The sequence below is a fragment of the Pempheris klunzingeri genome, chromosome 16 (genome assembly GCF_042242105.1).
Source record: "Pempheris klunzingeri isolate RE-2024b chromosome 16, fPemKlu1.hap1, whole genome shotgun sequence".
NCBI lineage: Eukaryota > Metazoa > Chordata > Actinopteri > Acropomatiformes > Pempheridae > Pempheris > Pempheris klunzingeri.
Window position 1 is genome coordinate 9,731,838 of NC_092027.1, and position 16,068 is coordinate 9,747,905.

At 41.2% G+C, this 16,068-nt stretch overlaps 1 protein-coding gene and 2 non-coding genes across 4 annotated transcripts in view; all 3 read left to right on the top strand.

The window, feature by feature from the left end:
• The first annotated feature begins 880 nt into the window (after positions 1–880).
• Positions 881–952, top strand: trnah-gug (transfer RNA histidin (anticodon GUG)). Its single transcript has one exon. It is a non-coding gene; the product is annotated as a tRNA-His (tRNA).
• Positions 953–1,363: 411 nt separating this feature from the next.
• Positions 1,364–1,435, top strand: trnah-gug (transfer RNA histidin (anticodon GUG)). The gene has a single exon. It is a non-coding gene; the product is annotated as a tRNA-His (tRNA).
• Positions 1,436–4,165: 2,730 nt separating this feature from the next.
• The window catches only part of ptk2aa (protein tyrosine kinase 2aa), a 58,898-nt gene continuing 46,995 nt past the window's right edge, over positions 4,166–16,068 (top strand). Inside the window, exon 1 of one of the 2 annotated variants that reach the window (XM_070846692.1) lies at positions 4,166–4,373. Coding sequence is in view for 1 of the 2 variants with exons in the window: in XM_070846691.1 (XP_070702792.1) it covers positions 14,007–14,025 (19 nt within the window). In the remaining variant the exon portion in view is untranslated. Of the gene's footprint in view, positions 4,374–13,982; positions 14,026–16,068 lie in introns of those variants that run through there. The other variant, XM_070846691.1, reaches the window with a different exon arrangement.

Sequence of the window (16,068 nt, forward strand, 5' to 3'; positions counted from 1 at the left end):
AAGTGAAGAATGCCTGTTTTGTGTTACAATTAAGAATAAGGCCTTGATAGTCAGAAACAGGTTCGTTTTTATTAACATACAAGGACTTTGCCTTGTTGTGGTGAATGACAGGTCAAAATAAACGCAGGGGGCAAAATACAAGCACCAAAAAAAAAAAGGAATCTGAAATATAAAAGAGAAATTTACAATTAAAACTTAGAATATTGTAGAAAGAGCCATACAGTGATTGAACACAAAGAAAATGAAATGTACATATATCATGTAGCAGAATATGTTATAATTATGGTCAATAATTCATTATTTTTATTTGTGATGCAGTCTTCATTAGATACACAAAGGGAAGTAATTTTGAGGCCTTTTGTGAAAGTTATATCACTGATCACTGCTCAGTCAGAATGACACTCTAAGTTGATGGCTGTCATATAATACACATATACAGAGACATACCCCGGTTCAAATCTGGGTCATGTCATACTTTTCTGGGGAGAGATAAAGAGAAGAAATACTCTGTATGTCTCATCATCATGGCTGTTTGGGTTTGTGATCAATTAACCAAGGATATTGGGACTTCTCCATATCCTCTCAATGACTTCTTGTTAAATGTCATTGTGTTTAATTGACAGGTCAAATTAACAGAGAGATTATTAAGTGTCTGTATTATAAGCTCAACAAAATCCTCAAAAATTAAAATAAATAATGATCTTGAATGAACACCTTTCTAACACATTGTAACCTTTACAAAGGTTAGGATCAAATGCAGGACTGTTGCATTAGACTGCATTAGGCTACTAAAGGCAGGTGTAGGTCCAGCCAACAAACTGGCAACCCAGCGCCTTTTCACCTCTGAAGCTCTCTGAGCATGAAGCTCATCTGACAGCCAGCCGTGATCGTATAGTGGTTAGTACTCTGCGTTGTGGCCGCAGCAACCCCGGTTCGAATCCGGGTCACGGCAGTTTTTCTGCGGAGGCAGAAGGTAAAAGAGTAGATCAAAACTATAAGTTTACTATCATTGTAGTTGTTTGGGGTTTGAGGTTAATAAACCAAGACTATCGTGCTTCTCTCACAATAGACCCCTCGCTGTTAAATTTCATTGTTTCATTTTGGGGGCACGCAAATTCACAGAGAGACCTGTGTGTATTAAGTGGAGCTCAACAGCACACACTGTTTTCTTCATGGAGGCTGGATTAAATGCAGGACTGGTGCATTAGGCTACTAAAGCCAGGCGTGGGTTCAGCCAATAATCTGGCAACCCAGCGCCTCATCACCTCTGAAGTGACTGAGGTGTCGCGACTCACTTTATTGATATTATTTTATCATCAAGATTCAGTTTCTGCCACCGTACGGGTGAAGTGTCTGCGGGCCAGCCGTGATCGTATAGTGGTTAGTACTCTGCGTTGTGGCCGCAGCAACCCCGGTTCGAATCCGGGTCACGGCAGCTCAGTGTAGCTTTTATAGGAAACTCAAACTACACTGTGATCCAGTGGGACAGCTGATGGACAACATCCATGCTACTGTCTCATTGGACACGAGAAATGACACTGAAGCTTATATAGCATATATGCTCCTGATGAATTATATAGTCACATGCATGTTTATTGATAGTGCACTCAGAATGTTACATAAGGGCAATCTGTTTTAAGAGGGAGAGAGTGAGACAAAACCATAGAAAGGGCTGCAGGTCATTGCATTCTTCATCATCATCACTGCTGACTAGTATCGCCACCTCAGTCACATAGCTCTTAATAAATCCAGTGCTGTAGCAAACATGCAGCTTTTATGTACAGTATGTATGCATGTTGTGTTAGATGTAGAATAACAGGTTGTAGGTGCCCTCTAAAGGTAGAAAAATGGGGGATGTATTAATTCTATAACACCTATACTGTTAGTATTGGTGAACATGTATTCTGTAATAAAGGTCAGCCGTGATCAGTGGTCAGTGCTCTGCGTTGTGGCTGCAGCAACCCCGCTTTGAATCACACGCCAACATAAAGGGCTCTCATCTTTATTATTCACCTACCATAGGGGCGTCTAAGAGGGCAAGTTTTGAGTCCACCAGTGCTCAACATAAAGCTCCATAAGAAAGGCTTAGTCAAAGCAATCAGTGCTTTACAGCAGTACCACATTGGAAAGTGTTCAATAATAACTGTTGTTGTTAAATATTTTAAAGAGGCCTAAGTTTACTCTCTGCAAGCCCATAGATAATGTGGTTGATATAATCTGACATTCCTCCCTACTGAGAGACCTCAGGACCAAAAACCAAAGTTAATGACCTTGTGGAAATGTTGGCCTGATGGAAAGACCACGAGATCTCTAAAAGCCGTGAGGGTTCACCATCCAGGGAACCTAAAAATGGCCATATTGCTAAATATGTGGAAATCTATAGCCTTGGGCCAATGTGTAAACCTAAATGTACGGCAGTAACAAAAAGCGACCAGCAGATGTCGTCTTTGAACCATCAGAGAGGACAAGCACATATTAGCCTTTGTAAACTGTACTGTCATGCAGAAGAGCACCTGGCATTGACATGAAGCACCGGGAGCATCAGACAAAGACATGCAGGTTGTCATTGGTCAAAGTGGAGCTAATTTTGGTGATTTCAAATAACAGTGGGTCATACTTAATAAACTGATCCAATGGTTTGAATGTGAAATCTTTATTTGAAAAGTATCTAACTAGTAATTATGGCTCTCAAATAAATGTAGGGTGGTGAAATTGAAGGATGAAGCTGGACTGTTGTACTTAAGCCTGGTACTGGAGTAAATGTTAACTTTCCATTGCTGCTTGAAGTATATTTAGATACTTCAAATAATTGACAAAACTTTTCTGTATTGGTACGTGTACTTAAGAAAAACTGTTTTGTTTAATTAAGAAAAAAAGAAGATTCAAGATGCATATCAAAATTCAGTTGCACTGCCTGTAACACTACTTTAAAAATGCTTAAAAGAGAACCAACATTCATGCACACACACATGTAACTCACACACATTTGTCATCATATGTATATATAAAAATAGACCGTTATAAACTGCGTACAAAGATAATGATAACAGTTATTGCATTGAGATCAAAACAAATAAAAGATATTGCACAGTTTAAAACGTGTACAGGTTAATATATGTACAGCAGGACGCTACAAGGTGTGAGATTTCAGTGCGTTGTCTAGTGTGGTGATGGATTTGGGGTAAAAACTATTGATCAGTCGCAGGTGGTAAGAATCCCTTATGACGCCGGATACTTTCTGCAGACAACGAGAGGTGGAGATGTCTTCCGAGAGTGGCAGATGTGTGTTTGTGATCTTTCCAGGAGTTTTTATGACTCTTTGGAGAGCCATTTTGTCAGCTGCTGCCCAACCAGATTAGGATCCCACAAGTCAGGACGCTCTCGATGCAGCTGTGCTAGAAAGGCACCGGGAGCCACTGTGACAGGTGGACCCTCCTGAGGGATCTCAGGAAGCAAAGTCTCTGTTGGGCTTTTTTCACCAGAGAGTTTGCTTTTATCTGTGTTTCAACTGTGGAATATATTTATTCACAACAATGTCACTCTGCAATATATTTATTCATCTTTTTACCTCACTTCACAATATGTAATACTGTGTAATACCCACCCTTCTTAATTCACCCTTAATATTCCCCCTATATATACTATACTGTTTCTATTTTTATACTTCCTCTACTGTAGCTGTACATACATTTTTTATTTCTCCTCATGTCTGCTATGAAATTCCCCCGTCGTGGGACGAATAAAGGAATATCTTATCTTATCTTATTGCACGTTTGAGGACTTCAGAGATGTGGGTGCCTTAAAAACGTGAACCTGGAGACTCTCTTCACTCTGTCACTGTTTATGTGGAGCATCTTCCTGAGATCCACAATAAGTTCCCCAGTTTTCTCGGTGTAAAGTTGTTCTCTGTGCACCACACTGTCAGTCTCTGCACCTCATCTCTGTTGGCAGATTGTCCTCCAGAAACAATCAGCACTGATACTCACTACTAGTAGTACACTGCTTCTCTTACTTCTCTCTTGCTGTAGTATAATTGCACAACAATAACATGTGCACACTCACTCATTCATTCATTCATTCATAGGTTACTGTGTGCTCAGCCTGAGGCAATGCTTTCCTCTCCCTGCTCTCCCTCCCTCCCTCCCTGCAGCGGCCATATTGGAATGCTGGATGTGGAGAGGGGGAAGCAGGAACAGGCGACCAGAGAGGGAGAGGGGGGAGACAGACAGACAGGCAGGCAGGAGCGGAAAAAACTCTAACTACTCCTCTGCTCCACAAACTGCCAAATAACGGATTATTTACCGCCTGTTAACAGCCTCTCCCGCCGGTAAAGCCGACCCAAACCTCCCGGACGTCCCCCGGAGCGAGTCAACGTGAGTGCTGTTGTGTTTTGGGGTTTATTTCGAGAGCTTAAAACAAAAGTGTGGGATGTAACGTTGGGTTAGCTGTTTCCTCTCCCACTTTTCGAGCCACTCTCTTGTTTATTCACTCGGTTGTTGTAATAATTGGGAGCTACCTGGTAAGTTAGCTTAGCTTTCCAGCAGCGTAACCGGGACGTAGTTTTTCCTTTTTGGTGACATGGAGGAGTTGAGGGGGGAAAAAAAAAAAAACCAAGAGTGACCCACTGCCACCAAACTCGTCGCCACAGTCACATGGAGTGAATGTTAACTGTCTAACCTGCGGTAAATAAGTGCACAGGATTAACCTACATTTAGCCTCTAAATCTCTCTTTCAAGCACTTTTTTTCGTGTCATGGCTTCAACGCTGTGTGGTCACCCTGAACTAACTTAACTCCCTTCACTCCTGCTTTCTATCTGAACAGACCTGCTAGGTTTTATTTTGTCACACAGTCCTCTTCTAAAGACTTTAGTAAGTATAACCAGCAGGCCCTGTTATTCAGAGTTATTGGCTAAATAACTTAGTACTTAATAAGTTAGTTATGTAGGGGTGTGATATAATGTGCCCGCCTACTCTTATTTTGCTGCCATTAATAGGCTCATGTAGTAGATCAGGTGCATTTTAGTTACATAGAGATACATCATCCACTAATCTAACCCTGCACATTAGAGCCCAGACAAGAGTCAAACATTAATCAGCAACAATTTTGTCAATCAGTTAATCCTTTCAGTTCATTACATGAGTAAAATGCCAAATATTCATTGGTTCTTGCCTCTCAAATGTGACAAATTGGTGCTGTTCTCAGTTTTATTTTCTTATAAAGGGAATACTTTTGTGTTTTGGGGCTGATGGTGAGAGAAAATTCGATTTTAAGACATCACCCAGGTTTCCCATTGATTAAACGATCAATCGGCTAATTAAATCCATGGAGATCATCTCCTTGAACCCATGCTAGCATTCACAACCTGAGATTTTTGTATTTCCTTGCACGTTGGAGCACCTTGTAGTTCTCCTTTTTTTTTTTTTTTAAAAAAAGGGCTGGTTTAAAAATGTTTTCGCTAAATGTCTGCTATATCAAGATATGGGTATAAGTAGACACTTGTTTAGAAAGTTTAATGCCTCTTAATCCCAGTGAAACGTCTCACAAACATGCTGCTGCCGTTTGTGCTGCATTTTCTAAACTGTGAAAGGTTGCAGGAATCTGGTTTGACTCTACTTCATATTCCAGATGCAACAGAATACTAATGAATTGCCGTGTCCTGAGGCCAGTGAGGCTTGAGACCCACGGTACACTAATAAGAGTGCCGCTCTGCACACTTGTATTTGCAATTCAATGGACAAGCTGAACCTAAGGCATGTATCTACGCTGTAAGCAGAAGCTCGTATACTAATGTGATCCGTGGCTGTCAGGATAGGGGATGCAAAGTGTCTTTAGGTCATGGTTTGTTTAGTCCCACTTTGGAACATTATAGGTACAATATAAACGCTGTGGGGTCACTGTCATGTCACGCTGTCACTGTTTGATTTCTGAATTCACATTGGCTGTTATTTACTGAAACGAAACAAAATTAGGTGGTTGTGATGGTGTGACAGTAAACTCTTGGAAATTCCTGTCATCTGAATAATGGCAATTCTGGTGAGCAGAAAGTCTACCGTCCTGCAGACACTACCTCCTACACCACATCACTCCACTTTTAATGGTTTGTTTCATGTGTTGCTTGCTCTTAACACTTTGCACTGCACGCAGTCAGCAGTAATTAATCTAAATCTTCTCACCCAACTATTAATTTAAATGTAATTGATTGCAAATTGCATTCACGGAGCTGTTTATAGGTTTGAGATTGTACTTCTGTATTAGCGAACTAGGGTCACACTGCTAATTAGCTTATCCTCTTGATCAGCTTGTATTTGGCTCCTCTCTGGCTGCATTCATTCAGCTCAGTCCTCGTTACAAAGTGCTACACCACACGCACAACTTCTTCTTTCACTGGCCTTGCTGTGGCTTTATTCAAACGATAGCACACAGCCTTCAAGTGGGTTACATATGAAGCCGGTGCGATTTTATTACATCGAAATTTGTCCCATTCATGTGTGTTTGAGTCATGTGGTAAACTACAGCCTCAGTCTACTAATTTGGCATCATAGGACCAAAATGAAAGCAGAGGAATCCATTATCTCGAGCAGAAACATGTCATTTCCTTCAGTGTGTGACACAAGCAAAAAAACATTGTATGGCCTCAAATTGTCATCACATGTCTCTGGGAGATTCTTTCACTTTAGTTTGTAGTGTTTAAATATTTTTGCATTACCAAGAAGTGTTAAAATGTAGTTTTTTTTAATGATACAGTAGCTGTCAGTAAGTTGGTTAGACAAAATGAATACACCTCACAGAGAGAAGAGTAAATAGCTGCACCTCTCTGACACAACTCTTCCTGTGGCTGGGCTACAGCAGGCTAATACAGGCGTGGCAGTGGTGTGTGTGTGTGTGTGTGTGCGTGCTTGTGTTTTCTTGTGTGTGTGTGTAAATTGCAGAGCTGTGCAGGAGGCCTGTATTTATAGAAACACTTGACTACACTTGAGATCTTACAGGAGCAGGCCGCTACTTTGCAGAGATCGTCTGTTTCCTTTTTCTCTTTCCTGCAAGGTTGTGCTCTGTTTTGGTCCATTTATTACACTTTTCTATTCATTGCAGTCATCTACTATGTATTCTACTCAAGTTAGCTCTGTTCCAGACTGACGGGCAGACAGACAGACAGAAACTCTAGAGAAAGAGAAGAGGGTAACAAAGCCAGCAGTCTAGTGTCAGTAGATTGCAGTATGTCGTGTGAGTCATGACTCTAAGTAGTGATAGCAGACACAAACTGTGTGTGTGGAGGTACGTAGTGGTCCTGAATAAGAGCATGTGTGTCCTTTTTAATATGTGCGTCATGAGGAATTCATGATACCAAATGAAGTAATTCGTTTTTGGGAGAAAAGAACGCTGATGTTGCTGAAGTTTTTTTAATAAGCCGTTTGTTTGCTGTTTTCCAAGCAAACACATTGGTAGCTTTTTTCCTAGCGATTGGCTACTTCATACCTACTATGTAAATACTTGCAGCTGTGAGGAGGTCCGAGCTGTTTTCTCTCACCTTGCACAAATGAATGAATGCTATTTAGAAACTCACCTCAGGAAGGAAAAACGAACATGAACAAATAGTTGAACTGAGCAAATGGCGTTCTTTGTTTTGCACTAGTTACTTAATTTGGAAGTATGACAAACCTTGTGAGTGTGTGTGTTTATTTTGTGCAAGTACAGGGATGTATGTGATTGCATGTGTCCTGACTCTATAAAGTCAGTGTCTATCTGCTGGGCAACTTATTCCCCTGCATCCTCCTGCATGTGGTTTCAGCTGTGAAGGAAAAGGAGTGTGTGTTTGTGTGTGTTGTGTGTTTTTGGAGACAGGAGGCTGAATGAAGGTTCATTGCCTTTGCTTCTGGATTGGTTGCATTTAGGAAGCAGCCCCCACACCCCTCCACACACTCACACACACACACACACACACACACACACACACACACACAGAGCACTCACTGTACATCCTAAAACATGCTGAGTCCCTCAGGAGCTGAGAGGAAAACGCCTTCTTCCTCTCAGCAGCAGCTACAGTGCACAGACCTCTCTGACTGTTTATTGGTATGTTTGTGTGTCGCTGTACCATGATAATGCCTGTGTTTACCAAAGATAACATGAGTAAACATCGTTTTGGTTTTGTCAGTTGAAAATATCCTTATGCTCATTATAACCTGGTTTAGCTTCATGTGTGAGCGTTCTTGCTGCTGCATTTGTGTGTGCTCTATTTGAGGGGGAATTTTACAAAAAGACTATAATACCCGGATGGTGGACACCTGTGTGTCATTGTGTATGTGTATTTGCTGTTTCAGCAGGAGTCTGACTATGTGTTGGCCAATATTAGCTCATTGCAGATGTATCATGTTTGTATGTTGGCCGATAAGTATCAAGAAATGGCAGTGCAGAAATGCCAAATTTGGTTTTCAAGTGACTCCATTATATAGTGACAATCATAATCGTGTCTGTTTTAGCCGAAATCACTAACATGTAGCACTGGAGCTTAGAGCGTCAGAGCAGCCAATAGACATGAGAGCTGTTGCCTCGCACTGTGTACAATGACAGACTCGAGGTCTTCTCGACTGCCTAGTAGTGAAATTCTGTCAAACCAGTTTCCCCCTCAAGCTCCAACATTCAGTATATTCTTGACACGAAGGATGCTAAATCTAAGTAATGTTTATCAAACTGCCAGCAGCATTAATAATCAAGTAATCATTACAAGAGCGGCTAACCCGACCATTACCATTAGATCTGTATCAGTACTGATACTGATGATATCAGCAGATTGGCTAGTGGCCATGATGTGACAAATTCACATTAAACTCATTTTAGAGGGACTGATGGAGGCATTTTATTGATAAAAGAAGTGGCTATATAAGGCCTGATCCCTTTTCGATCCATTATTTGTTATGGGCCATTGATCAAAACTCCCCATTGTGTTCCCTTTAAAACTGACAACACTGGCTAAAGCCATGTAGGGGAATAGTAGTAGTTGAATAGTAATGAAACCTTTAACAGACTTTGTGTCAGCTATCTCCACTGTGGGATTTGAAAAGAAATTCATTGACTTGGTTGTATATACATGGATCAGCTGTTTCAGGGATTGTGTTTCTGCAGGATATTGCAAAAATAATGGCATTTATGTTGGTCCCAACAATCCAGATTGGTGCATCCTTAATTATTTTAATTATATTGAACCTCTGTAGTCTCTGAATCCCCCAAACAATGTGATTTAATGATAGTGTTTGACTGTATTAGATTTATTGCAATCTGTATTCCCGTGCTCAGGCTATGTACTATACAGTTTTGCATTTCTTCTGCAATCCTGGTTAGAGCAGCCATGAGTTTAATGGCAGAAATATATTTGCAGGTTTTCTGAGCACATCCTAATACAGTTGTTTTAGTGTCCGTGTGTGGGTAGATGGACCACTGTGTAGTGTAGCATTCCTACAGCGTGAGTACTGAAATTTGCTACAATGGCAGGAAATGACATTGTTGTTAATGACTTGTCCCTCCTTGGGGCAAGCACATACAAGGACGCACATGCACACACACACATACACACCCATGAACACACTTAGAGCGAGCTACCTTCGGTCATGAAGGTCACTGGTGCAGCATGTCAGTGTGTGATGAATGAAACTAGAACACAGCAAATCCCTTTAGTGCATATATATATATATACGTGTGTGTGTGTGTGTGCACATGCATAAGACTGACTTGACAGACTAATGACTGCTCTCTTGTTCCCCTAGTTTGCTTAATGTGAGGCATGGACTGAACTGCAGTCTAGAAAAGAACAATTGCAACCACAGATATTGTAAATAAGTTGCCCCCCCTCCCTCTGCGTGTGTGTGCGCCGCGTTTGAGCGGACAGTCAGTGTAATTACATCGCAGTGAGTCAGAGGGGGAGAGAGAAAGAAGTAATTGTTGGGCTTTGTCACATAGACAAAGCCCAACAGGAGGAGGAGAAAGTTGGGTGGAGAAAAGAGAGAAAAATAGAATGATTAGGGAAGAAGATGGAGGGAGAGAAGGAGGAAGGGTCCCAAGATGTCCTATATGTGTAGACTTTTAAACACATGGAAACATTGCCTGTGTAGAACATTTGCCATTACCTTCTGAACACGAGTCGTCTTTAAGTGTGCTACTACTGTCTACTGTGCTTTGTTCAGCTGTCCACCAGTTATATCTCAGGATATGTTTCAGACACCAGAAGCACTTGCAATCAATAAAAATACATGGATTGCAGTAACTTATGATACTGTGGTACTGGTGATGCTGGTTTGACATTTTGGAAAGTACATTTGTTTGCTTTCTTGCTAGTTAGATGTAGTATTATGTTAGTTTAAGTGAGACTGTGTGCAGTCACATAACTTGTACGGTAGCTGAAGATTTATTAAATTACTTTATCATTTTGTTCTCTATGAGTCATTAGGCCAGATACTCTATGCAGTGTTTACAGATAATAGTCATTGGTTGTGCATACTAGCATAGAAAGACTAATTTTGAGTAATTTTCCATATTAAACTAGACACAACCATTGACTGTATTAAAAAAGTGGTTGCAAAAGGAAGTCTGAATGTATTGAAGTCTATGAGAAAATAACATGTATAATTTGTTACCTCAGTAAACAATTTCCTAACAAGTTTATGGTCTCATTTGCTCGTTTCAAGTCTTCTTCAATACAGCATGATGTTCATTTTGTAAACTAGGGGCCCGTTTAGAAGAAAAATAACATTAAAGATGTTTTAGGCTGGGACTACCCTCTGATTAACCAATCAGAGGTGGGTCTGGTGAACGTCACTTCTGACTCCAAAACCCAGATGGCGACGTCGAAAATGCCAAGACTCGAGGCTTCAAAACGACAGCCCACAATCCAGAGAGTGATGTCACGGTGGCTACGTCACTTTTTATATACAGTCTATGGACAAAACACATTTAAGCTGGACAGTCCAGGTACTTTACTGAGAGAGAGAGACCAAGGCAGACATCAGTGTCTGCTTGGCCAATCATATGACCTCATCTCTTTTCTACATTCAAGCCACACTCCCACAAAAACATACAGTCATGATAGATCACAGGGAAACACACACACACACAGAGCAGTGAAACACCTGGATACGAGCCATAGGTATGACATCACACACACACTCACACACATATTCAGAGACTGCTGTGCTACCATAAACTACTGTTTCTGAGGTCAGACGTGGGTATAATGCCACAGTGTGTGTCTGCCTGTGTGTCAACCTATATCTGTCTGTCTGTGTGATTAGTCACCAGCAGGCACATTGCTGTAACAAAGGTTCATTGAAGAATAGTCTGGAGGTTGTCTGTCAGTCTGCCTGTCTTCCTCCCTCTCTCTCCCTCCTTCTGTTTTCATGCTATTTTTTTACATAAATAGTTCTAAACATGCCTTTGTGGAACGTGCAGACTACCTGGCCTCATCAGAACCGCTCATTCAAAGAAGCCATTTTATATCTAGCTTTTTTTTAGTACCTAGGAAACAGCATTTCTTGGAACAAAAGCATCAATTTCACCTATCATTATTCATCGCTGATGCTTGAGATGTTTAAGTTTACTACAATGGAACATTTCCGGTCTCTCATTCTTCAGTCCGAGCCCGAGCTGCACTCAGCGTGCTGTTTGGCGGTGTAACAGTTAAAAGGGGTCCCCACTCAATACACTACACAGTGTCTGTTGGTTGTAATGCACTACTACTAAATGTGCTCCATTGATCTAAAGAGCCCACACTCGACACTGCACCTCCTTTCTGAGCAACACACCAGGGAGTTGTGAAGTCAATCAGATGAACTGACAGACGTACACACAGACAGAGACTTCCATTTTAGTTAGATGTCAGCTGTAGCAATTGGAAACACTAGAAAACCAGGCTGATTTATGATATGATAAACACAGTTTCAGCTGCTTGACACTGATTAGTTCCTGCATCATGGAGACATTTATCAGGTACCAGACAATTCATACTGGGAAAAACTATGAATATGTTGGATTTTTACTTTCCTAAAGGGTAACCTATAGATGGAATTGGAGGTTTTGCTAAAAAGAGTAAAAAATATTTATGTTTTGAATGTTCAGGCAAAGTAGAGAATCACATTAACCCTGTCAGACCCAGTAAAGGGGAAACTTGCAAATACAAATCCACTAGGGGGCAATAATAACACAGCAACTCATCAAGCAGGGATTCACAGAGGCAGAGCTTAAATCCACTTTATAAATGAGAGTCAGGGAATACTAGTGTGTGTGTGTGTGTGTGTGTGTGACATCTTGGCCTACTAATCCAGTGGCCCATTAATCTGCTTTACTCCTGAGCAACTCTTATCTTGTCCGTCTGCCTGTTTGTGTGCTTGCTTGTGTGTGTGTGTGTGTGTGTGTGTGTGAGAGAGAAAGAAAGCGTTTGTCAATACATCGTCAATATAGTGCGACATACTGGATATAACATCAAGAATCAGTGATAGCCAAGTGATTCTATGGCACCTTGAGCACATTTTGTGGTCCATGTCCGCAGGCACAAACATTGGAAAACGGCGGCCATAGATGGGAAAGTTCCAGCGACAACAGATTTCTGCCTCTTGGGCTTTTCATGCTCTCAAAAGCTGACTTCTGTGAAAAGAGACACAATTTCTGGCAACTCAGCTGATTTCTCATATACACTTAAGATTGTTTTATTTTGTCAATTAACATTGTTTTCCATCCTAAAAAGCTATTGTATGAGCCTGCAAATAAGTTAAATGTTTGAAAATACAAAAGCATCAGAGATTGACCATAATTTTTCTGATTGTTTCACTGCATACTGTGATCACAATTTGAGGTGTGCAATAATTTTTCTCGATATGTGGCATAAAATAACACGAAATTGCATAAATGAACTCTCTGAATTCTGTGATTATTAATTATAGAAGCTAAAGCCCACGTTGTACTTCCTGCAAACACAAAAGAGGTGAGGTGAACATTTAAACATTGTATTCAGTTTTGAACATTCATTTAATGATTTCCAACTAAGCCCATAAGGTGAGTAAATATTTCTGTGTCAGACTTTTGGTAAAATGAGTTCAGAGTGGGTCTACTTCCCTCCCTGCCCCTGCATCTGATTTGATTACAGTAAAATTGGATTAAACGTGCACCCCGTTCAAAATAAAGTCAGTGGAACAACTGACTGTTGTCTCCCATTTTCTGTCATAGTTTTTTTTGTTCTGAAGATGGATGATTTCTGTAGGACCAGGGTGAGTCGAGAACATTGCATTATGACTAATTGAGCAGCTCCTGAGGGTGCATTGATGTCAGAGGGTCAGAATAGCCAAAGGCAACACAGCTCATGCACGCATTGTTTAAATAACCCGTACTCCGCTCCCTCCCTTGTCATGTCTCAGCAGTGTCTTTACCTCCACCATGTGATTTCTTCCTCACTTTCTCTTCTTTCTCCCCATATTGTTGCATTGCTGTTTCTGTCTTTTATGCCTCTTTTCCTCCCTGTTTCTCACTACTTTTCATGAAGTTCATCATCCATCTCTTCTCCTGACTTGCTGTCTGTACATCTGGCTCCCTCTCACCCCCCTCACCCAAAACCCCGTTCCTCTCCCGGGAGACAAAGACACCCATCCCCCTCCCCTCCTCCCCCCCTACTCCTTCCTCCTTTTCTCTCTTCCATCTCCCTCCCCCCCCAGTCACACTCATAGGCTGCCTACCGCTCCTCTCCCTCTTCCCTCCCCTACTCTACTCCCACTCCTGCTGCTGTCTATCTGTGTGTCAGTGTGGTGGCAGTGTTTGTAATAGTAGAACGAGGAGGATGAGGCTGGGTTGTAAGCTTAAGCCGACATTAGCCGTCATTACTGAGTTAGCTGGCTAGCACATCTCAACGTTAGCCCAAAGACCACAGAAGCCCGGGATTTTGGTTTTTCCCAATTAAACTGTCTGTCAGGGGGGGGGGATCACACTCTTCTCTTCTCTTTTTTCTTCTCTTCTCTTCTCTTCGGGACTTTAAATGGAAGGACTATACCATGGTAAGAATTTTAACATACAGTGGCGTGCATGTGTAAGTGTGTTGCATGTGTGTGAAGCTGTCATGTGTAGAATTATGTATGAAGGAGCATAAACCACATTTTTGTGTGTTTTATTCTGCAGCCTTAAACTCAAACTGATGGTTTGATAATGATTGTGCCTTAGAGAGGGGTGAGGTAGACATGTAAGATAAGTATTAACTGAAAAGGATTGTTGATTAAAGGCAGTTTTGCTAGTAGTGATGATGTCACTGAGTTTGATGAAGAGGAGGAGAAGGAGGAAGAGGGTGGCAAAACTTTAAAATCCACACAATCGCATTTACATACACACAGTTCTAGTTAATTGAATTTAGAGCCGTGAAGCTACAGTGGAAACAATCAGTCAGTTTTGACAACTGTGTAATTTCTTCAGCAAAAATACCGAACGTTACCTTATTTCATGCTTTCTATTCTGTTCTATTCCTTTTTTATCATCTACAGCCTTTATGATAAAGACTATGATGAGAAGTGTTTGGTTGCCTGCATGTAGGAGGCTTCAACTTGAAGTGTGTATGTGCAGAGAAGGAGGTTAGCGCTGTCTGTGTGTGTGTACATGTGTGCGTGCGTGTGTGTGTGGGTGTGTGTGTAGGAGGGAGGCAGTGTGTGTGAGATGATGTATGTGTCAAACAAATGGGTTGTGTTTGAATAGAAGTGTGCATCCTTACATAGACTGTTGCCCACGTGGCTCTGTGTGTAGGTGTACAGTGTGTGTTTTTGTGTGTTTTGGGTCCATCTGTGTGTTCACGTGTATGTTGCATGTAAATGTGGGCATGAAGGAAAAAGTCCCCCTGCAGCGTTTTGTTTCTAGGTTACAGCACATCATCTATATTTCAGTATGCTTTAATATTTCTTGGTTCATAATTGATGCAAATTTGCTAAGCAAGAACAAGCTAGCTAAACTCCCCTCCTTTATATACACACACACACACACACACTCAGCACACTGCACCACTACCTGCTATTACATTCAAGGATTTTAGCCAACTCTTCCTCAGATGTGGTGAATATATCCTTAAATTACAAATTTGGCTTAAATTGACAAAAAAATAAAAAGAAATGCACTTGACCATCTTACTTCTTTAGTCTAACAGCGCATAGAGCTGAGGGTTTGTGTGCATTGGCCAATCAGAGTTAAGTATTCATTTTTAGCCTTTCCTTAAAACGGCTCCCTTGTGTTTGCTCTCATAAAAAGTCAAAGAGGAATTTAATATTAATGTTATGTTTGATTTTCTTCTTGCTCAAAAACATGTGTCCAGTGGGTGTGCAAGTGTAAATACGTGCTCACACCCACTTAGCTGAACTGGTCATTAATGCATTCAGATTAATTTTAAAAACAGAGACTGGTATCGTTTAAAAAAACTTAATTTATGGCATGCGCTGTTTCGTCCTAAATCTGTTGTGATGAATTATACATAGTGTATCTGGTCTGAGTGTGATACATTAACATGTGTGCCGCTCCAGTGAGCCAGTTAGCTTTATCACTGCACCTGAACTGTACACACTTGAGTGGATGTGCGTGTCACAGTGTGTGCGCTTTTGCAGATAAATGTGTATGAGCAGTCATGCGTTTATGTGACCTTATTATGTTGCTGTTATCTGGAGTGTGCATCATCTGTGTGTGTGTGTGTGTGTGTGTGTGTGTGTGTGTGTGTGTGTGTGTGTGTGTGTGTGTGTGTGTGTGTGTGTGTGTGTGTGTGTGTGTGTGTGTGTGTGTGTGTGTGTGTGTGTGTGTGTGTGTGTGTGTGTGTGTGTGTGCGCGCGCAGTGGTTCTGATTAATTGCTGGTTTATCTGAATGCGAATAATGTGAAAATGCACACGCGTCTGTGTGAACATATAGCCCGTACAGCTCATCATGGCAGTATGTAATGTTTTTTTCACTCTAAACAGAGTCATGAGAAACACTGATTTATCTTCTGTCATATAAAATGTATCCTGCTGCGACATGAAAGCACGCTATGTGCCACTTTCAAATTCAAAACTGCGCTCAAAACTCTTCATTCAAAAAT